At 44.1% G+C, this 22,111-nt stretch overlaps 1 protein-coding gene across 4 annotated transcripts in view; it reads left to right on the top strand.

The window, feature by feature from the left end:
• Window positions 1-21,719, top strand: part of LOC104148850 (probable cation-transporting ATPase 13A4) — a 44,168-nt gene extending 22,449 nt beyond the window's left edge. For 2 of the 4 annotated variants that reach the window (XM_068953681.1, XM_068953684.1), the window contains 19 exons: window positions 539-727; window positions 1,103-1,164; window positions 1,913-2,063; window positions 3,470-3,556; window positions 4,293-4,446; window positions 5,077-5,188; window positions 7,041-7,165; window positions 8,175-8,338; window positions 9,386-9,508; window positions 10,352-10,431; window positions 11,751-11,793; window positions 12,712-12,821; window positions 14,049-14,145; window positions 14,899-14,971; window positions 16,262-16,436; window positions 16,916-17,133; window positions 18,727-18,815; window positions 20,527-20,607; window positions 21,104-21,719. In XM_068953681.1, coding sequence (XP_068809782.1) covers window positions 539-727; window positions 1,103-1,164; window positions 1,913-2,063; window positions 3,470-3,556; window positions 4,293-4,446; window positions 5,077-5,188; window positions 7,041-7,165; window positions 8,175-8,338; window positions 9,386-9,508; window positions 10,352-10,431; window positions 11,751-11,793; window positions 12,712-12,821; window positions 14,049-14,145; window positions 14,899-14,971; window positions 16,262-16,436; window positions 16,916-17,133; window positions 18,727-18,815; window positions 20,527-20,607; window positions 21,104-21,325 — 2,355 coding nt within the window. In that variant the 3' untranslated portion in view covers window positions 21,326-21,719. The remainder of the gene's footprint in view (window positions 1-538; window positions 728-1,102; window positions 1,165-1,912; window positions 2,064-3,469; window positions 3,557-4,292; window positions 4,447-5,076; window positions 5,189-7,040; window positions 7,166-8,174; window positions 8,339-9,385; window positions 9,509-10,351; window positions 10,432-11,750; window positions 11,794-12,711; window positions 12,822-14,048; window positions 14,146-14,898; window positions 14,972-16,261; window positions 16,437-16,915; window positions 17,134-18,726; window positions 18,816-20,526; window positions 20,608-21,103) is intronic. The other 2 variants (XM_068953682.1, XM_068953683.1) reach the window with 2 other exon arrangements.
• The last annotated feature ends 392 nt before the right edge of the window (window positions 21,720-22,111 follow it).

Here is a 22,111-nt window from a genome sequence, read left to right on the forward strand (position 1 = left end):
TTCCATGTCTCTTCCTGCAGATAAAAGTGATTTCTTTTCACACCTCCTAGTGCATAAGGTCAGAAGAGATCATTAGCTTATGCTTTCTGCTCTCCTCTTCAGCACAGCCACATATGTCTCGTGTGTTACCCCAATATGGAGCCCAGAGCTGTGTCTACAGGCATTTGATTGGACGTGCATAAAAATGGCAGGCTATTGTGTGCTGCCTTATGGGGGCTGGGCTTGCCTGAGGGTGTCTTAACCTGCCTGGCGTGTTTGAACTCATGTCCTTGGGAGAAGGCTGTCAGCCCTGGTTAGCAGACCTTTTAGTATGCAAAATGAAGGAAGCCCTGGAGGTTACACCGTAGCAGTGGTGTAGACTCAAAGCCTTTGGTTAAATCAAAATAATTCGTTTTTTAGCGAGATGAGTATATGATATAGCATGGGCAGAAAACACCTGCAGCACAGAGGAGGAGGGATGAAGAGGGCTTTACTCAAATGATCCAAGGAGCAGTGCCTGCTATCTTCTTGCTGATAACTGCCTCTGGTTTTATGTCAGGAGGAGGCAGGGGAAGTAGTGAAGAAGGCTCTGGATGTTATCACTATTGCTGTTCCTCCAGCCTTGCCAGCTGCCTTGACAACAGGGATCATTTATACCCAGCGGAGGCTGAAGAAAAAGGGCATCTTCTGCATCAGCCCACAGAGGATAAATATGTGTGGACAGCTGAACCTCATCTGCTTTGACAAAGTACCTGCTACATGTTGGTTACTCTCTTATACGGATGGGAGCAACGTTAGGGGTGGGAGAGGATGGATTTTGGGCAGGCATTTGCATTGTACTTTACAAATGCACTGACCAGTCCTGCATACTTCAGTTTGTGTTGTCTGAATGCACAATACTGAACATTGAATGAATTCAATTCATTCAGTACTGAATATTGAATATTCTATTGGATATTGAATGAATTGTTGTTTTCCTTAGAGCATAAGAATTGGCTGGTAGCACCTTTGCTTGCTCTATGCTGGCATTGCCTGGATGGTAACTTCTTAAAATGTGTTTTATTTTTTATTCCTCTTGGAGCTCTCATGTGGGAAATTAATTCAAATGTATGTTTTAACTTAGACTGGCACCTTAACAGAAGATGGCCTGGATCTCTGGGGCTTGCTGCCCTCTGAAAGAAACTGGTAAGGCTCCTTGACCAGCAGTAGCATTAAGGTTTGGTGAGAGAGCGACTGGATTCTCTTCCTAGACATGTGAACAAATCTCAGGGACTGCTAATGTCAAGCAGTTTTTTTGAAGTTCCATGTGTTTAGATTTCCAATATTTTTTCTATGGTATTTGTGAAATGAGTTGGTTACCTCATCCCAGGTCCTTCTCCACATAAAAGGATGCAGCTGATGTTAGCATTTAGTACAGCGCTAACAGGCAGGGTAATCTGGAGTAGACATGCTAGGTCAGATCTCAAAGCTACAGCAGTGTCCCAACTGTTTATGACAGGGAGTCACCGTTACCCATGAGGTTGCCGCTCGTTTCCTGCAGTGCCTGTGTTTTTGCCTATTTACATATCCAGGAATGTGCATGCACGAAGATGCTCAAATTTGTATCAGCCTTACAGCTCAGAGTCCTTCCACAAGTCTCAAGCACGATTTTTCATAGTTATCTGTTCCTCATATTGGACTCCCTAAGTTCTTAGAATATGCCTACTTAGAATATGCCTATTATGACCATATGTATCCCAGCCTTTAATGAGTGAGGAATAACTCATGAGGGAGGACAAGTCCCCAGAAACCTGCTCATGGTCTGATCACAGAATAGGATTTTAATAGTCCCTGACCTATGTTTTTTGGTTTTCGTGTTTTTTTAAATTTTTGCTGTTAGTGAGAAGTTGTTCAGTGTTCTGTGATGATACCTTTTTCTGGTCTCTTGCATTAGCTTCCAGGACATTCACAGCTTCCCTGCAGACCACGGCCTGCCTTGGAGCCCACTGTTCAGAGCAATGGTAGTCTGTCATTCACTAATTGTATTGGATGGCAAGATCCAAGGAGACCCGCTAGACGTGAAAATGTTTGAGGCGACTGACTGGGTAAAGCTATGCTTTGTTGTTATGCAAATAGTGTGTGGGTGTGTGTGTGGGGGGGGAATTTTGGTGTTCTTGCAAAGGAGAAGTGTCCCAAGTCCTCCCTTGCAAGTAGCCAGTTTCCACACAGAAGTGAAATGGCCAAACCCCAGAAGGGCTACCACATGCTCAGGTTTTTAGAGTAATGTTCCTTATTTCTGCTCAAAGCTTTTATATAGGGGAAATTTGAGGCCTTAGTTCATTTGCCTGGAAGTTTTGGATATTATGCAAATTCCACTAGGGTATTAACTTTGACTGTAGCTGCTGGATGACAGGAAGTCCCAGATGTGGCTTATGTGCGGATGGAGACTGGTTTTACAGAGCATGTAACAGATCTCTGCCAGCTTTGAACTGGATATAAAACTTTTGACCTTTGTTAGAGCCCTGTCATTATGGAGATACTTCATATGGGCATGGGATCTCAAACCTGAAGATGGCACAAGGCCTTATGGCTTGGAGAGAAACCACATATCCTACTGCTGTGAAGTAATATGAACAGCATAAGCGTGGCAGATCTCAAAGTACTCTACATACAGTCTTTGTCCCATTGCCCACAAAACACCATCGGTGTTCTTATTTACTATCTGATCAAGTGGGGAAAAAAGGAGCATTTGTAAAAACTGAAAGGCTGCAAATCTGAAATGGGTAAGGGAAAAACAGCTCATAAGTATCTGGTGGAAGGTGTAGCCACAAGCCTTTGCTAATGCAAGACAAGAGATTCAGGGCAGGATTAGATAGCTACATGGGTGACAATGCACTAATCAGCTGTCTGTTTTCCATCTGCAATATATATAATAAGAGCCAAGTTTTAGGGAATAAACTGTGCAGTAATGACAAGAGTTAGAGAATGTCTTTCCCTGGGGCATTACCCTGCCGTTTCAGCCTTAGGCAGACATCTGGCAAAGTCATAAGTTATTTGAAACAGGATTTAACTTGTGGCCTTTGACATCATCATCATTTGTGTTCCTCATAGTCCAGTTATGGTGATTAAAAAATGCAGCTGGTTTGTGGAAGACTTGAAGAGCAAAGGAGCATTAATTCTTTTCCCACTCGGTCTACATTATATCTAGGAAAAAAGTTTTTTGCACGCTTGAGTGGGCTATAATGGATGAAATATTTATTGTCTGGGAGTAAGCACAGTCTGTTTGCTGTGCAGAGTACAGTGGTACATCAGTGAGGCTGGTGGAGCACAGGACTTGATTACCAGGGGACTCTCTGTCAGTGTTTTTTGATGTGAGGTTAGACTAACCCTTCTCAGGAATGAAGGAGACATCTTGTTTTAGGGGATGGAAAGGCTCTAAATGATCCATTGGGGTTCCTTTCTGTTCTACTGATGTGTGTGATTTAAAAGATTTTCGTCTTTCAATACACAGGTGATAGATGATTCCAGTGAACACCGGGTTGAAGGTCAAGGATCCACACAGGCTACAGTTGTTAGACCTGGGCCTAAAGCCAGCAGCGTAAGCTATTTGAAAGACACACATCCATGAACAAGTTAAACTGTCAGTATGAGAGTTATCTTTCAGTAGAGTAAGATTTGGTTGTCCTAACCAAAGACAGCTCTTCTACACTTCATCGTGTTTGCACTGCCTGCAAAGAGATCACCTCATTCTCTCTGACTGAAGAGAGATGCCAGGAGGAGTTTGCTGTTCATATCAGCAGCAGAGCTTTGAGCAGGGGGATGTTAGCTGGCATGATTGTCCACCTCAGGAATCCAGCTCTCTTGGTAGCTCCAGGCTCAGTCCAAACTCGGTGGAGTTATGGAGGCTGAAAATGCACTTGAGACTGCAGTGGAGTGTTGCAGCTGATGCCCGGCTGGTGATCCCCCCAAGGGAGGGCTTTCAGACATCCCTTTTCTCTGTGCGAGACCAGTTTAAGACCTAGCAGAGTCTTGTTAAAGTAAAAGGACATTCACTACTGAGTTCCTTTCAGTAAAATATATCCAAAAGTCTGCTAAAACTGCTACTGAGCTTTTCCTGCTGCTTAGGCTAGACATTTCTATCCAGTTTCATCCCCTCTTCATCCCCAGTCCTTTCTGTCCCACTGTGAGAAATCAGCCCATTTATTCAAGAAATGGCAAGGGTGAATTATATTTTGGGTTAGCTTCTCACCTTGGCTCAGATGATAGGCCTACAATCCTTTGGTTAGAAGTTAAAATTCTTGCTGCAGTGACTAATCCCCCTGCTTTTCTTCTAGGCCCCAGTGGAAGGAATTACCATTTTATACCAGTTTCCATTTTCTTCAGCCTTGCAAAGAATGTCTGTCATCGCTCAGGAAATTGGTGGGGAAAAGCAGGTCTTCACAAAAGGAGCTCCGGAAATGGTAGCCAAGTTATGTAGAGCAGAAACGGGTAACTAACATATGTAAATGCTTCCTAGAAACACATATGTATAAATGACTTTTAATGGTGTGATGAAATGGAGGGTCCAAATATGATTTCTGGATCTAAGACTTTTTACCTCAGCCCGGCAAGTCAGAATCTCTCTATTGTGCTCCAACAAGTCTAAAGCTAAGCTCTCATCCAACCCTTCTCAGCAAAGATGTGCTGCTAAAGGACAAGAGCAGGTACAAACGGTTGCATAAGGTGTGCAGTCTCTGCTAGAATAGATATTTGAAAAAGTTGTCTAGAGGTCCAGTACACACCAAAAAAGGTTTTATTTTCTCTCCATGCCTGGGGAGAGCAGCTAGAAGAGCACAGTTCTTTCTTGAGGCGCTGGAATATTACGTTCAAGCCCTTGCACAACCATTTAGGATCCTAAGTACAGTGACAGGAGAGGCGATGATTTTCTTATTGAGCAAAGCTCAGCTCAGCAGCTTTCCTTAATGCCTTTGGCCTATTGTAAATGGTAGGTGTACCTTCTGGGGTCCTCCTAGTCCTCCAGGACAGGAACTTTTCCTGCTTCAAGGCTTCCAAGATTATTCCTCTTTTCTTAGAAAGCAGTCAAATGTCCTGATGAACTGTCTTTTGTCTTTTGCACAGTCCCATCGAACTTTGAAAGCAAGCTTCTAATCTACACAGCACAAGGCTTTAGGGTCATCGGACTGGCATATAAACCTCTACAGACAGGGAGGCAATCTGCTAATCTAACAAGGTAAGCAATGGGTTACTTCTTATCAGTCACATTCAACCATGTGTTTGTAGTACCTCAGACAGTACCGTTACCACAGAGCCTCTGCCAAGAGCAGGGCTGTAGAACAGACAGTTTTGGTGGATTTAATCAAAGGGAATCTGATTTAAATGTGGACATAGGTCTGTCTGAGAATGGGTAGAGGGCAGTTCACTAACCCATGCTATAAGCCCACACCTAAAATTCTTAGACACTTTTTAAAAACTGATCAACATGGGGAGTATAACTCTAGTACACTATGAGCCATCCTTCACTCCATCATTTCTACCAGTCTTCTTGTTAATGTATCTAGGCTTTCTGTCTAAGAGAAATCTCTTTCTCTATTGTTCTGGCTTCTTGATTAAGCAAAGGCAGCGGATGACTCCCATCACTCCACCTATTCTCTAGTCCAGTAAAAGAAAGCAGGCTATCTTCTCTTTCTGTCTTGGTCCAATCTGTATTCAGCTTTCTAGCACAGAGCAGCCAGCTGGCTAGCCAACTCTTCTGCTACTCTCATAGTATTAGTTTTCCATGGGCCTCACTCAGGAGCGCCCACACATGTATCCATATGCTCTTCCCAAGTCCGTGTAGCTCTTGCCTGTGATGCTCCAGAAACATCATTTATGAAACATTTGTGGCTTCTTAGGGCGTCTGCTGTCCTTTCTGTTTACTAGCTGCAGGTCCTAGCCCAGATGGTTCTCACTTGCTTTTTCACAGGGTTCTTCACTTTGCTGAAAGGGCTAGTGGCGCTGGCACTGAGGCAAAGTGCACGCAGTTTGTTTAATTATTGTGACAGGTATCGCAACTGACTTATCCAACCCGGTGAGCAAATGTGTATGATACGTCCCATGTTTTGCAGTTGTGTGTGCAGTCATAGCATGGGCAATGTATCTATTGCCAGGGGAAAAAAGAAAACTGGAAGTCAAACACAATCAGAGTTCTACTGTGAAAGCAACCGTTCAGGCATTACCTGACTTGGCTACTCTGCCATGCAAGTGTTTGATATCACCTCCTCCTGACTACAGTGGCTAAAATAAATGCTTAAAAGCTTTTAATTTTTCAGGCTCTTCAGAGGAAACCCAGTTCCCTGGAGGAACCTGAACTCTCTCTAGTTATGCCTCGGTGATGGGATTGTTTACTAAATTCAATCCTTACTTTCATTTGTTCAGCTGTAAAAAAGGCAAAGCGCGGGTGTAAAGAAGAGAGTAGGAAAGAACAGAGCTGGAGTTCCCACATGCTGTTTGCTCAGGTGTGAATGTCAGGAGTAGCAGATACTATTTGCTAATGTGGGTATGTTTGCTATATAGTCCTCAAATGGGAAGGGCTAGTGAGCATGAACTTTCCCAATCGGACCACCACAGTTTGGGAAACCTGCAGGAAATTCAGGAAGCTTTTTTGTGCTGGCTAGTGATAGTGCATGAATAGAAAATAGTCCAGTTTATTAATCAGGCTTCATGTTGGTTTGTAGGGCAGACAGCTCCAAATTGGCCCTTTTTTGGTTTTGTAATTAAGCAAAGATGGGCTGGAAACTGACTATGTACTGAGCTCACTCTGCAGAACAAGAGAAGAACAGAATAAAAGGATGAAAAATCAAGTGAAGTTCCTCCACATACAACCAGCACCACCTGCTGCCAGTGGGATGCAAACCCTCCTGGTGTGGAAATAGCACCATAATATATAGGCAGCCTGGAACTATTGAGAACTAACTCGTTACCTGAATTATTTTGAATTAGATTGGATGTTTAACAGTTATAGCTAGCCATCAGCAAATTCAATGCAAAAACAGGCCAAAAGGAAGAAGAAGAATTAGACCTGTCTGTCTGTTCTTCACTCTAAGGGAGGAGGTGGAATCTGATCTGACATTCCTGGGCCTGCTGATAATGGAGAATCGATTGAAGAGAGAGACAAAGCCTGTCCTAGAGGAGCTCAGTGCTGCACGCATCAGGAGTGTTATGGTCACAGGTATCTAAATAGGGTGGATTATTTATGTGGCCACTGGCCCAGGCATGAGGGAATTCAACCATATATGAGTGAACAAGCAGTCTGCTGCTTCATCACTACCACTGGCAGGAACGCAGAGACATTTGTGTCTTTCAGAGAACTATATTCCAAGAAGCATCTGTGTTATAGTAATGGCATGTCTGCAGGTTTATGTCACTAATAAATACACCAGGCTTTGTCAGATATCTAACTCTTAATCTATCCCACTTTCACCATGGATCAGAGCTTTGCTGTTCCTCTGGTGCTTACCAGTGAGTCCATTTGTTCTCCCTGGTTAGGATTACCAGATGACATGCATAAATACATGTCCTGCAGGATCCCTTCTTTGTAGGGCCTCCTGAAATCCTGTGGTCATAAACCAGCCCACAGGGAGCATGGGTGCCAAGACAAATTACTGAAACGTGTGGCTGCTGTGATTTATCAGGACATATGGTAAGTCAGCTTCACCTGCTTGCCTGCCTACCAGTCCCTATTTATGCTATTTTTTCCTTGAAGGGCTGGTTTGGATTTGGACATCAGAAATCCAAGTACCAGAGGAGTTCTTCCATGGTCCAAATGCATTTTTTCCAGAAGTCACACAGATCTTGTCCACTTGGGCTTCACCCCCTTCGGCACTCATCTTACACCAAAGCAATCTAAGGGCAATTGAGGAGTGACAGTGATACTAGGAGCAACTTAACAGTGAATCCCTTATTATTTATGGAGTAAAACATAGATTCTAGGAGCATATTCCCCAGCTCGATTTCTTCAAGCTCAGGCCAAATGAAATATATATTTAATTATTGAGACAGACCTCATCTGCAAAGTTTTGATCTTCATCCAAAACTATCGTGTGTTGTTTCTTATGCACAAAGGCTGAAATCTTACTGGTACCTGTGGGTATATGTGAAAACTCATAATTCAGGAAAAGGCTAATGTTTTCCCCCTCATTGCCAAAATATGCAGATAACACTCCCCTTGGTTTTTGTAGGTGACAACGTTCAGACAGCTATAACTGTTGCCAAAAATGCTGGGATGATTTCTCCGACCGACACAGTGATTCTTGCGGAAGCAAACAAAATACCTGGGTCTTTTTCAGCATCTATTACCTGGAAACCACTAGAAGAAAACAAAACTAAAGATTATGAAAGCCTGGTGAGCATAAGACAAGCGAGTGTTGTGCAGCAAGAAAACAAACTAATCTAGAATGCTTTAAATAATGCAGAGGGATTATGCTAGTATAACAGAGAGCAGTCATTCACCATCATCTGCATTACAGAATGTGATTTGCTGGAGAAGTGTTTAAAAAGAAAGTGATCTTTATAAGGATGTACTCCGCTCAAGTTTCCATCCTAGCATACTATCAAGTGAACAGTATTTTTGCGAACTGCTTAGGCTAATCTTGAAAATGTCTTTGCAGAAACCCATGAAAGATTTGTTTCCAACCCTCAGAATGGTCTGATGTGAGTTTCAAGAATGTTTCCCTGCAAGATATGTTTGATGGGACAGATGTGAAGTTGAAATCTGTGGGACTGCCCTGCCAGCCCTGTTTGAGCAGATAGAGAGTTAGCGCTTTGCCATACATGCAGCATTAAAACAGATGATAAACTTGAGAAATTGTATGTACACGATGAAACATAAGCTAACTATGCTAAGAAATTATATTAATCAAACATCTCCACAATGAAACTGAGATAAAGACCAGTTGCTCTTTCCCTGAAGAGTATATCTGAAGGAGCTGACCCTCTTCTGAGGGATATTAGAGTCAGGCAGGTAGCAGGGAATCTCTGCAGGGTCTGTGGCGGAGCTGCCATTACCAATGCCCGGTCTGAGCAGTGTCTTCACCATCATTCACTGCAAAAAGGCATGCCTAGCTGTGGTGCCGGTATGCTCTCTCTGGTGCCTCTTACTCACCGTGCAGTCCACAAGGTTGACACTGTTAACGATGGAGCTAAAGCACAGCTATGCCAAGGGACAGTTTTTAAAAGACATACGAGGCACCTAGTTCACACTGAAAATAATGGCATTATATGCCTAAATCCCTTTACAAATCCTGCCAAAGGAACCAGGCCTTGAACCTTGGTCTTCTAAAGCCTTTGCAAGTGCCCTCCCCATTGGATGTCTTTTTCTTTCTCTTTGATGGTGCGTGGAGAAATGCACACAGCAGCCTAGGAACAGCGCTCACTCTGGCTTGGTTTATAGGATGATGACAGTCAGGCTGAGAGAAGAATGAGGCTGGCAGCTGGATCAGGCCAATACCATTTTGCCATGAGTGGAAAATCATACCAAATTGTAGCACAGCATTTCAGCCACTTACTTCCAAAGGTAAGGAAGATCTGAGTTATTTAATTGGGGCAGATTGACCATTCGGCAGATTCAGATTTTGCTTATATAATGAGCTGGAGAGATCTGGATCTCTAATTTGGGAATAAATCTAACCCATTTGAAATATCCAAGCTGTGGGCTGGCTAGATTTCTGATGTTAATGTGTAGAGAAAGATCTGGAAACCCTTGAAATCCTTCTCTACGTGAGAGGAGCAGGCAAGCCTCATGCGGTGAAGACATGACTTAAAACACTGGTGCCCGTGTGCCTGGCCATTGCACAGCATTGGTTCTCTCAGGATTTGGAGAAAAGGAGAAAATATTGTATTTCACAGAATGCCTTTCAAGCATGGCTAGTCTGTCTTATGGCAGGGAAAGAAAGGTATTTAGGAGGTAAGGATAAAGTCTCATGCAATCCCTTCTGGTAACTCCCTGCCTGGTAATCTGTGTTCATCTAATAACTCAAATAACATGCTGATCTTCTTGTGCTCATTGTAATTGTTATTTTTTACAAAGTATTAATTAAGATAAGTTTTATCTTAGGTTATCAACCTTTCCTGCTTTGGAGTCTAGCAACAGTTGTTTGGAAACGTGGATTTTTGGTGGTTTCCATTCCAGATCATCATTTAAATCACTGTGATTCTTGGATCAAGTGCTTAAAAAATCACTTTGTTTTCACAGAATCACAGAATCGTTTAGGTTGGAAGGGACCTCTGGAGATCATCTAGTCCAACCTCCCTGCTCAAGCAGGGTCACCTAGAGCATATTGCCCAGTATCACATCCAGACGGGTTTTGAATATCTCCAGGGAAGGAGACTCCACTACCTCGCTGTTTTCTCCTTACAGCTCCTGCTGAATGGAACAGTTTTTGCTAGAATGTCTCCTGGTCAGAAGTCCAGCCTTGTGGAAGAGTTTCAAAAGCTGGAGTAAGTTCATAATGAACACTAAAAGTTGATGAGTGAGTCTAGTAAGAGCTAGCTTTTGTCTAGCACAGTGTTCCCTGGAAGCGTACAAAACTGAAACTTCTACCAAAGTACAGCTTGGCAATTAAATTCCACAAGTCCATTCAAGGGACCTTGAAGTCCACGTTAATCTGGCAACCCAGCAAAGACCTAACACTCCCATGATTTTGCGTTTCCTTTGCTCACATCATTCTTCATTCCTACTTCTCTTTCTAGGCCTGAAGTAGGGGCACTTGTTTACCCAAGACTTTTAGGGATATCTCCCAGCACTGCAGCTTCTCTGATGCTAGCAGTCTTTTTACTGCGCTATCACTGAGCCAGTCTGATGGAATAGAAAACAGCAGTGTGTGGGCAGTGTGAGCAATCAGGGCAATCTATGCCCTGTGCTCTTAGAAGCCATGGAGATGTGTATAGATCTTTGAGTTTCAGGTGTCTTGTTGCCCGTTATTCAGCTGCTTCCCCAATTTTTTGAAGACCCCCACCCCTGCCTCAACTAGCTAGCCTGTGACCTCTCCCTAGAACAGAGTAAGCTTGAAGCTGTTTCAAACTTGTCAGCCTGGTGTGAGCAGCTGTGAACGTGCTAAGCACTGTCTGGCCTCCCTGGAGCACCATCAATGCCTCCCAGAGAGAAGTTTCCCTGCACTGGAATCCAGGCCCCAAGAATAAAAGACTCAAGTGAGTCTGGTCCGGAAGCAGTAGGTTGGTTTTATTTGGATGCCACAGATATAAAGACTTATTTTGAGGCTTGATGAGCCTAGGGTCGGTATTTCACAAGATCCTTTCAGCCTCAGGATAGGGATCTGTGCCCAGATACCCTATTAAACCCATGCTCCCCTTTCCCTACTCCAATTGCCTTTCTCTCTGCCTCTCCCAGAGATCCTGGAGGGACTGGACCCCAAGACAGAGTGCCCATTCATGTCTGTTTCTGTGAACGATGAGATACCAGATCCTTCCTGTCTGAGCTGGCCCATCACCCTGAACCCTTCCCTCTGTTACGAGCCTGCACCCAGTGAAGGTGGGAGACTGAGGCCACCGTAGTGAAAATAAAACGAGATGCTAATATATTTTTCAGTCCATCACAGCAGAAATTCTTTGCTATAGATGCGTCTGAGGTGCAAGCTCAGGCACACACAGAGTCCAGAGTCCTGGACTTGGGGTGCTTCAGTCCTTCAACCTTCCAGATGAGCTTTTAACAAAAAAACAGGGGGAGGGGGCTCTGTTTTCCTCCTGTTTACAGGTCTCACCTTCCCTAGCACTGAACTACAGGTCAATTTATTTTATAGTTACTTTGTGGGCATGTGTGGAGACGGAGCCAATGACTGCGGGGTAAGTGAAAACTCTTTACAGTGTATTTATTTAAAAATGAATGCAATGCCAGTAGTGTACCCCAAGCTGAGCGCACACTGGAGATGGGAGTCCTCTGCTTATTCACAGAGTAGCTGTACTGACCCCAGTACGAGCTCAGGTCTGATTCCACAGTTGTAGTCCTTACCACGTAGAAGCTATCCTAGGTAGAGATGATTACAAATTGTGGTCTCAAGGACTAATTCATTTTTCTTTGGAAAAACAACCAAAGGACTCTCCAAATCCTCCACTGGGATTTCTAGCAACACTTTCAGTGGCTGAGGGAGGAGAAGACTGGGGTTAAGATGAGTTCCCTTGAAGAAAAAAAAAGGTGTAGCCCCACTGGCTTTTTGTAAGTTCATCTTTTAAAAGTGCAAGGAAATTTTTTTTTTTTTCAAAAGGAAGGGTCAGCATTCAGGGAGGAGCCCATAACTCCCTTTGGCTTCGCTGACAGGTTCGGTTCACTCCTGTGACTTTACACACCTTTGTGTCAGTGGGAGCAATGCCACTCAGGCAGTGAAGCACTCTCTGATGCAGGGTATATGCAGTCTTTGGGGGAAGGAGCCAGAGGATCTAGACTGTCTGCGTAAGTTGTGACTGCAGTGAAGCACTGACAAAGGAGGCACAGTCAAACCTGTCTTCTGCAGCTGGTGGTGGGTGGTTTTGGGGGCCTGTGGGGAAAGGACTTTGCTCATGCTGCCATCCCCTTGTTGCTTCTGGACCTTGTACTGCAACCATATCCCACTGGAGGGAACTTAGGGGTGGAGCACACCCAGGGAATGAGGAGGGACTGCTGTTCACAAAAAAAACTTCATGTGGTAAGAGGTTCAGTTCTAGGTTGGCATATCAGTCACTGTGTCTTCCTTGCTTGCGAGTGTTGAAAAGGAGTGTGCCTTTCAGGCTTTGAAAATGGCACATGCAGGGATATCACTGTCAGAGCAGGAAGCATCCGTGGCTTCACCTTTCACGTCACGAACTTCCAGCATAGCATGTGTGCCAGAGCTAATCAGGTAAGTGAGGATTCTTGTGTCCTGTTATGTCAAGGGGACAGTCCCCGCTCCTCTCTAATATTAGTGTTTGGTGTTCCCACCAGCCCAGGCTATACATACAGAAGGAAAAATAAAATTCTTTGACCTTGAAATTGTTCCTGTCTAAAATTCCTTTGAAGAAAAAAAAGATTTATCTTCTCAGAACTACAGGAGGAGGGCAACTGCAGCTGAGCATTGTCATTAACAATATTTTAAGTTCAAAAGAAATAACAAAACAAGCAGTGCTCTGTAAGCTGAATCCAGTCCACAGTACCACCCTGTGCACTATTATTAGACACAGCCTCTGATATACTATGCAAACACAAAACGAGCTCCTGTTGTGCCATTCCCTTAGTTAAATTTTGCAAGAAGTAAGTTACTTGTTCCTTCCTCAGTAAAGCATATAAGGGAACAGGACTGTGCCAAACTTAAGCACTTCATGCAGTAAACATCAGGAATCACAGGAAGTTGCTGTCTAAAACCGGGAGCTTCATTAGGAACAGCTTTAGCATTGGATCTGCTGGTTACTTCATAACAGTGCCTCCCTCTACAACTTCCCCCAACCACTGCTCAAAGAATCAATACGTCTGGCTAATACTGTGAGCGAGGTTGAAGCTAGGAACAGACCCAGCAACTGACAGACCGTTGCTCTAACCACTGAACATGCTGTCTTCTGAAGAGTCTGTAACAGGGAATAGGACTATTCCTTATTTAGTTGGTTTTTTTCTGTAAAGTGCACAAAGTATTTGAGAGTACTGTGAAGAAGGCCAGGGTCCTGATTTTGCTTAGTGGGGCAGATGAATACTGGAGAACATTTGGAAAGAATCTGTTACCCCAGTTATATACTGTATGGTCACTGCTGGAGAAGAAGACATGCCAGTTTGAATTGTCTGAGCAGCTGCCTGGCTCTGTGTGTTTTTTCTAGTGTGTAGTTGTTACCTGCACTATTAATGTCAGCAGGAAGACTCACTGGAATAAATCCTAGTCTTGGGAACATGGATGACTGGAATCAAGTCCTTTCGCTTGCAGCAGCATTTCTGCAAAGGAAGGTTTTACTTTCATTCAGGCCAAATTTTATTTAATTCACCTCCCAGCAAGATACTGGCAGAGACTTCTCTCCTTGTGACAAACGTCCTGTTTTTCCAGAGGATTGGCAACAGGAGCAGACCCATCACCTAATTGCTGTCATTTATTCACCTCTTTACACAGGGAAGGCCGTGCTGCCCTAGTCACTTCCTTCTGCATGTTCAAGTACATGGCACTGTACAGCACCATCCAGTACCTTGGTGTTCTCCTGCTGTACTGGGTATGTCTTGGGAACGTGGGACTTGTTGGCTAGAATCGGATGGACTACTGCTCCCTTGTAGGATAAACTTGCTATAAAAACCAAGATAAAACTAGGAAATGGAGTTCTTCCTCTGTCTGAGCTACCAACTTCGATGACTGTCATGTGGTCCTTCTCTATCCTCATCTGAAAACTGGAAAGGTTCTTCCCATTAACTTCAGTCAAAAGGCTGAGGGTCCAAGCTGGACAACAGGGAGGCTGAGATACTGAGCAGTAGTTCAGATGAGGGCATAGGTTTATGGAAAGGAAGAATTTGGCATAAGCATATGATGTTGCAATTTATTCAGCATTTACAGCATGAATTAGCTTAATAGTAAGCAAAATCCCCTAGAGTGCCTTAACCCACTTCTATATGGCTTCTTCCCAACCAGGGAGGAGGGCTTTGCATTCAGAAGTCCCCCAGCATTGAGAAAGAACATGTCTCTTCAAATAGGCTTCTTTTTTTGTTGCATTGAGTGAACTGGAAGCATCATTAGCTTGAACAATGCACAAAATAAGAGTATTCACTGCAGGCCCAATAATGATGAATATATTGGCAGGGTGGTGGATTGTGTCTTCCCCTTATCTGCTGAATAGCATACTCTTGGAATTTCAGAACAAACAGCAGAGCATTAGCTCCATGAAAATAATACAGTTTCTGGAGATGATATAAACAAGCCCAGGGCAAATGTCTGATTTGTGATTTTTTTTTTTTCTTTGTGTTCCTCTTTTCAGCAACTGAACTCCTTTGGGAATTACCAATTTTTGTTCCAAGATCTGGCTATTACCACTATAATTGGTGTGACAAGTAAGCCCCTTAGTCATCTTATGTATTAGTGAGAGAACAGATCTCGAATATTTTTCACTTCTCTGGAAATGCAGTATGTATTTAGAGGGAGAAAAGGGAGAGACTGCATAGACTACAGGATATTTAGATCAATAGAGAAGGCTTGTCTGAGAAAAGAAAGCTCTGAATTTAAATGGGCAGTTCTTAGTGGTGGAGTTGCTGGGCATGTAGATTGTTGATAACTGGGGTGCTGTTTCTAGAGGAAGAGAAGACAAACAGACCTAATGAAGTAGAAGGGAACATTCAGGCTTTTTCCTGGGGACTTGAGAAGGCCAATCAAGAAGATGCTGAAGGATCTATGCCAAAAGGAAAGAGGTTGCATTGTGTGGAGCCTTAACTCACATTCGAAGCTGTGCAGGCAGGAGACACAAGAGGAAAGCATTATGAAAATGGGCAGGAAAGAAGTGACAGATGTCAGAAACTGCAGAGGAGAAAGCTGTAGGCCAAGAATGAGAGAGGAAACCAGTGCTGGACTAGGAGGGGAAAGAAAGAAGCAAGCTGATGGGATAAAATAAAGGAAGGGAGCAGTTTAGAAGCAAGAATGGCAAGGGCAGGGGCGTGAAAAGCATGTAGCAAAAGCACACAACTGTTTTCCATCCCTGCGGGATCACAGACAACTGGAAAAGGCCTTGATTAAATCAGTCCTAAAGGGCCAGCCACCATACTGTATGATGAAAGCTATCTTGCTGTAGATAGCCCATTTGGCAACATGCATCGAGGCTTTCTGTACAGTACTTTTACTCAAAGGCCCAGTAAGCCTGGATAACGTGAAACCTAAGAACAGAGGACTTGAGGGAAATCTGTTGGGTCCTCTACAAGCTAAAATAATCAGGCACTGAGTGTGTAGTCCAGGAGGACACACGGGACATGGACGGCAAAATATCCCAAGCCACAGATGACAATAAGTCACAGAGGGAACAGGAGAGTTTGACTATATCTTTATATCCTTGGGCCTAACAGTAAACAAATAAAATCAGTGTAAATTCAATAAAATTCAAATAAAATCAGAGTAAACAAATAAAATAAAAAAGTGCCTAATAGTAGTCAGATGCCATTAATTAACTCCTTCTGTGGCCAATAAGATTTGATAAGAAAATAACTCTATATTTTGTAATTCAAATAGTGTTTGTGTATATATTATAGTGAACCTTGTATACTCTAAAAGAGCTGGCCATTGATAACAGTCAGTAGTAGACAGCAGCACTGCTGGTATTTTAGACATGCTAGTAAACGTATCTGTGCATATTTCAGTGAGTTTCACAGATGCCTATCCAAAGCTGGCTCCCTACAGGCCTCCCAGCCAGCTCATCTCGCCCCCATTGCTGCTCTCTGTCCTACTTAACATCCTCTTCAGTCTCAGCATGCAAATTTTGGGGTTTGTGGTGGTCCAGGAGCAGCCCTGGTATTCCAAGACCAATATACACAGGTAAGTCCCCTTCTTGGGACACTGGGGGGGCCCAGGCAGACACAATGGGACCGGTCTGCATGACACTGTTCTTTAGCTTGACCATGATTTTGATCAGCAGCTGCAGGCAGACCCTGTGTTCTCCCATGGGGTGCTAACAGAGTAAACAGCGATGTCTGCAGGTCCCAGTCTCTCCAGAAAGTCAGCTGTGGAGTACAGTTCTTGTAGTGAGAATCTTTCTGCTGAGCACAAGGAGGAGTATTTGATTGCAGGAGTGGCCAGGGTATCCAAGCAGGTTTGAACTCAGACTCGGAGCCAAGTTCAGCCGACTCAACCCAGTGGCTGAAATTGAGGGTACTGGCAGTACACCACATCCTCGCGATAGCAGGGCCAAATCATGACTACGAAGAAGTATGAGGATTCCTGATAGTGGTAGTGGAAGCGGGGGGGAAATGACCAGACAGTAATCATTTGCTGAACAGAGTGACATGGTTTTACAGTGCTTGCCTCTCAGGAAATGACAGCCACATGGAGAGTTCTTCCACTATTTCCAGCCTTGGCTTCCATGGAGTGAGAGATGAGGCCCTGAGGGAAGTGGACAATGGCTATAAGAGCTACGAAAACACCACAGTGTGGCTGCTAAGTACTATCAACTGCCTCATCGTAGCACTGGTTTTTTCCAAGGGAAAACCTTTCAGGCAGCCTGTCTACACAAACTGTGAGTATGGGAAGAGAGGGAGGGATCTGTGGAATACTCAGCTCAGGAGATCAGTTCACTAGAGAAAAAGTAAAACTTGACCGAAATGATGTCAGCCAAACAGCAGAAGCCCAATATAAGATTCCTAAATCTCTACTTTGTTGATAAAGGCAACCTTTTCCGAAGTTTTAGTCCCAACTGCCTCCTATGATCAGCACCTCTCTGAGCTGGACTGATGCTTTGTGCTTCTGTGCTGCTAGAAGTTTCGCTCTGGCATCTGGATTTCTCAAGAAGACAAATGAAAACTGTTAACAAGTAGCAGGCAGGTGCTGTTGACTGGCAGAAGTGTTATGTCACTAAAGAGAGCTTGAATGAGGCATCTCAAGAAAAGAAGAGCCAGAAACACGTGGTTTCACTTTGCTCTTGTCTTTAGAATATCACAGGATTAGCCCTATCCCTGTCCCTGCAAGGCAAGCTGGTTGAGCAGTGTCTGAGGGGGCTTGTGTTCAGGACATTCTCTTGGGCCCATCTTAGAAGGAAAAATATAATGAATTCTGTGCATTTTCAGAATCCCTGTTTCCCATTCCAGAACCAGAAATATTTAGCAATTGATAATTCTATAGCCAGTATGTCCTTTAAAGAGAAAACATCAAAGGAGAGAGCACCTTGAAGAAGCTCTACTGAAATCTAGCTGCTCTGTTCTGCCTCTGAAAGACTGTCAGGTGAAGGGAAGATCAGCACATGTGATTGTGGCAATTCTGGAAGTCGCAGTGAGGCATAGGAGGGCTGCTCTTTTTTTCTGTGGGACAAATTGTGCAGCTCTCCCTCAGGGAAAGCTTTGCTCAGCTTTTCTCTGCTGAAAAGTTATATGTGCTGCAGGTTTCACGGCCTGGCTCTTTTCAGTATGGACATAGTGAGATGGGGACAATCCTCCCGGAAAAGGTGAAGAGATAAACTGATCTGGATCTACAATCACGTACATTAGCAGAAAATTTCGGATAGCAGAAGGGTCATCAGTCTCACAGAACCAGGCAAAACCAGAGTGCGAGGCAGAGGGGTGAAGTCTGATCCGTGCCAGCTGATGAAAAGAAGATGAATTTACTGATCATTGGGAAATCCGCCTAGGGATGAGGAGGGCAGTAGATTCTCCAGTAGCTGGAGCGTTTAGATACTGATCGAGACCTAAGTCTTGATATCACTGAAATCGAGGGTGGAGCTCTTAATTAATCAATGAGAGCAAGGCTGCATCTTGGACATCTTTCTGAATGCCAGAACAGGAGACACTGGGCTCAGTATGAGATGTGCCAAAGGCTTTCTGGTTTCGGGGACCTGAGAGGTCATATTAAACGATTAAAACAATCTTGTGGCCTCTTAAATCTATGGCTGCAAGGCTTGTCCCAGCCTCACATATATCTGCTTGAGGAGTGAGTAAAGCTGGAGTTTTACTCTTTTTTTTTTTTTTTTTCCTGCGCATTCCTTGCTATTTCATGGATTTTTTTTTTTTTTTTAAGTATTTGACACAGAAAATGATATCTACAATCCTCTTTAGTAAAGGCAAGGAGCCGAGAATGCTTGTAAATCCGTGGTTTTATTTACTTCCTCTTGCCCCTTCAGATGTGTTTGTACTGGTGCTCACAGGGCAGCTGGGTGTTTGCCTCTTCTTGATGTTTGCTGATATTGATGATCTCTACTCCAAGATGGATGTAAGTATTGTTCCTGGGTGGGTTTTCATATTACTGCCAACCCATTATAAGTGCACTAGGACTGTTTTTAGCACAAGGCACCAACTTTAGCAGGGTCATATGATGTTTCTGAAGACAAGTCAAATTTAAAAGAGGTAGATCTTAGATTATGAGAATGAAGAATCTTCTGGAGATATGCTAGCTCCACAACTATTAGGAGGATATTGAACAAACTAAGGTCTGTGCATTCTGACACCTGGCCGTCTATACAAGGACCTCAGTTTGATTGTTTCAGTGCATTGTCCATGCAACAGAAGTCCACACCGCTAAACTTACAATGTTTGGTAAGTTGGTGTCTTGGTGGTGAGTAGCGAGGCCAGCAGAAGAAAGGGACTAGGCCCTGCAGGTTAAGCTACAGTACTATGCACTTCTGTTTCTCAGGCTGTACTTGCTCTACGGGCAAAACACACGAAGAGGATCTGCCAGTCAGTGCTCACTGCAGCTCTTGGTTCTCAGTTTCCAGCATTTTCAGGCACTCTGTCTAGATTTCAGAGCTGACTGGAGCCCACAGTTTCCTAAAGCATCGTATGGGTTTAGAACAGTTGTGGAGAAAGACTAACGAGATCGTCACAGGAATAGAGCATCTGTCTTGAAAGATATCAAGAGCCTGACAGAAGGCAAGCTGGGAGTTGCCACGTGCAAATACATCCTCGGGTAGATACCATGGAGGGATAAGAGCTCCATCAGCCACAGGACAGGGTTGTCAGTGAACCTGACATGAGTACATTCATGCTGGAAATTGGAAGGAAGATGTTAACCTCTTCTAGGGTGACTCTCACACAGCCTTGTAGTAGGCATCACAGAACAAAACAGAACAAACACACAGCTCTTTTGTTAGTAAATTTTTGATCAGAACAGTGCAATAAGGTGGCTCTGGGTAACAAGTACTGGACATGATGCTGCTTACAGTTCTGTATCTTTGTGTAAGAGTTGGAAAGTGGATCTAGAAATGGGAATAGTGAAACGTGGAAACAGATACATAGGCAAGAAGAACAGACGTGGATTTTGATTGCCAAGCATTCTAGCTATGGCTCCCTCACTGTGTAACAGCTCCCAGAGCAGAGGCTCACCAGGAAGACACGATTAAAGACTCAGCCACGAGGTGGCACTTTTAAGCAAGTCTTAGTCCTGTTGTGGACGGTGGTGACACAGGACATTGCCAGCACTGCAGCACTGAGGGACTAAAATGGCTTTGGGAAGAACTGCAGTACTCACAGTCTGGCTGGAGAGAATGCACTGGATTTGTTGGGAAGAGAAAAGGAGTGGCAATAAGACAAAGTCTGAAGTAGCTTGGCCCTGGAGAAACTGCTGATCCAAATTTTGGATCTGAGCTGCATCTCTGAAATAGGTTGAGCTACAGCCAGAAACCCAGTGCCCCAGCTGTAGGAAGCTGGAGTTGGATTTGCAGCTGAAATACTCAGACCTATTTCTTATTTTAGGAAGAAAGCAAATATTTAGGTTTTCTGTTGCAGTTCTGGAGTATGGTTTTCTATGCTGGGTCATAATTTTAAATGCTTCTTCATGAGTAATTCCTCAAGACAAGTAGCAATATCAGCTTTTCAGCAATGTATGCAGTCAGTGCGGGATTTTGGCTTCTGATGATGTGTGCTCCCACCCGTGCCCAGTGCATGCATGCACATGTTGTTGACCACTTCTCCTGCTTTCTTCCCAGCTTGTTTGCACTCCAACCACATGGAGGGTCTCCATGGTGATAATACTTGCAGTCACACTTGCTGTGTCCTTCATTGCAGAGGTGAGTGAGCTTCTTTAAACATACCTGTCAGTACTATTTAGATCCTCTGTCTCCATCGTTTTCCATCCAGCTTGGGAATATCTAGTAAAAGAGGAGGGAGCCATTGCTGCTGCCTTACCCTTCTCCTCTTCCCTCAAAGCTCCACATCAGAATGATCAGATATGAGGGGATGCCTGGCCCCAACCACTTTTTCTTTCTTCTGGTGAGCAGGATGTACCAGGCCCTTCCCCAAGCCAGATAAATATGGGGAGTGTTTGGTGTTTTCTATTCAAATCCTGCAGTCTGTCAGGAGGAACCACTCTCAGCTTTCTGGTGGAGAGCTCTGGTGGAACTGATGCAAGAAGTGCCCAGTAAAGACTGTTCATGGGATGTGGATGAGCAGGACAGGGTGGGAGATCTGGCTCTCCACTACTTCCCCTATATGTGTCCTGTGGATGAAGAGGAAAAGCTGTTCTTTGGGTCCTCCAGAATTTGCTGTCTGCTCTTGCTTTTACAGGAAGCTGTCATTGAGAACAGAGCCCTATGGCTGCTTTTGAAGAAGACCTTCGGGTACCACTCGAAGAGCCGCTACAGGAGGCTGCAGCGGGTGTTAAAGCAGGACTCAGCCTGGCCACCTCTGAATGAAACTTTCTTCTCAGATTCTGTTGCAATATCAGTAGACGAAGATATGGGAGGCCACAGCAATCCAACGTTTGACAGCAATGAGGACACACTCTGAAGGAAACATGTCCAGGACAGTTGTACCTAACTGTGAAAGGCCTGTCCTAGAGACATTAGAAAAGAGGAAAGGCTGATCCACTCCTACCCTGATTCTGAGGCTAACCAAGTTTGGCTCTGTCATGGTCCAGGTCTTCCGGGCGGCCACACTGGATGAGAAACATTGCTCCCTTTTACAAGAAAGTTATTTATTTGACTGAATCTGTGAACTGAGAATAGGTTCGGGGTGGCGGTACAGGATTTCTTACTTTTATGAACAGATTTACAACACTTTTTAATCAGCAACACAACACCTTTTAATAAAAGACCATACAAACAATGTAATATATTTAACTATTTACAGGTATGTACATGATGCTTCAAATAAATAACACAAATAAACTAACAGGGAATATAAGAAAGAAATATAGGAAGGGTACCCCGATGTTGTGTGAAGCGGTGCTGGATGTTGATAAGGTGAAGTTCTTAATATAACCTTGCCTATAGGCGTTACCAGTCCCGTACAGGACTCTATTATACCCAGCCACACCAGTGGGTGTGCCAGTTCCTGGCTTAACGCCGTAGTAACTTATGTGTCCACAATGACTTGAAGGATCCTGAGTATACTAGGACCCAGTGTCCCAAGCCTAGGGGCGGGGCAGGTATCCCAGAGGTGTTGCTTCTCCACTTCAGTGGTGGCCAGCTGCTTTGGTGTCAGATAGTCTGGCAGGTCTTCAGCTGGAAGGGGAACCTTGATCAAGGCTGCTGGGCTTCTAGCCTTGCAAAAGGCCACTCAGCTTCTCCACTC

This window comes from Struthio camelus, chromosome 9 (genome assembly GCF_040807025.1).
Source record: "Struthio camelus isolate bStrCam1 chromosome 9, bStrCam1.hap1, whole genome shotgun sequence".
Classification (NCBI taxonomy): Eukaryota; Metazoa; Chordata; class Aves; order Struthioniformes; family Struthionidae; genus Struthio; species Struthio camelus.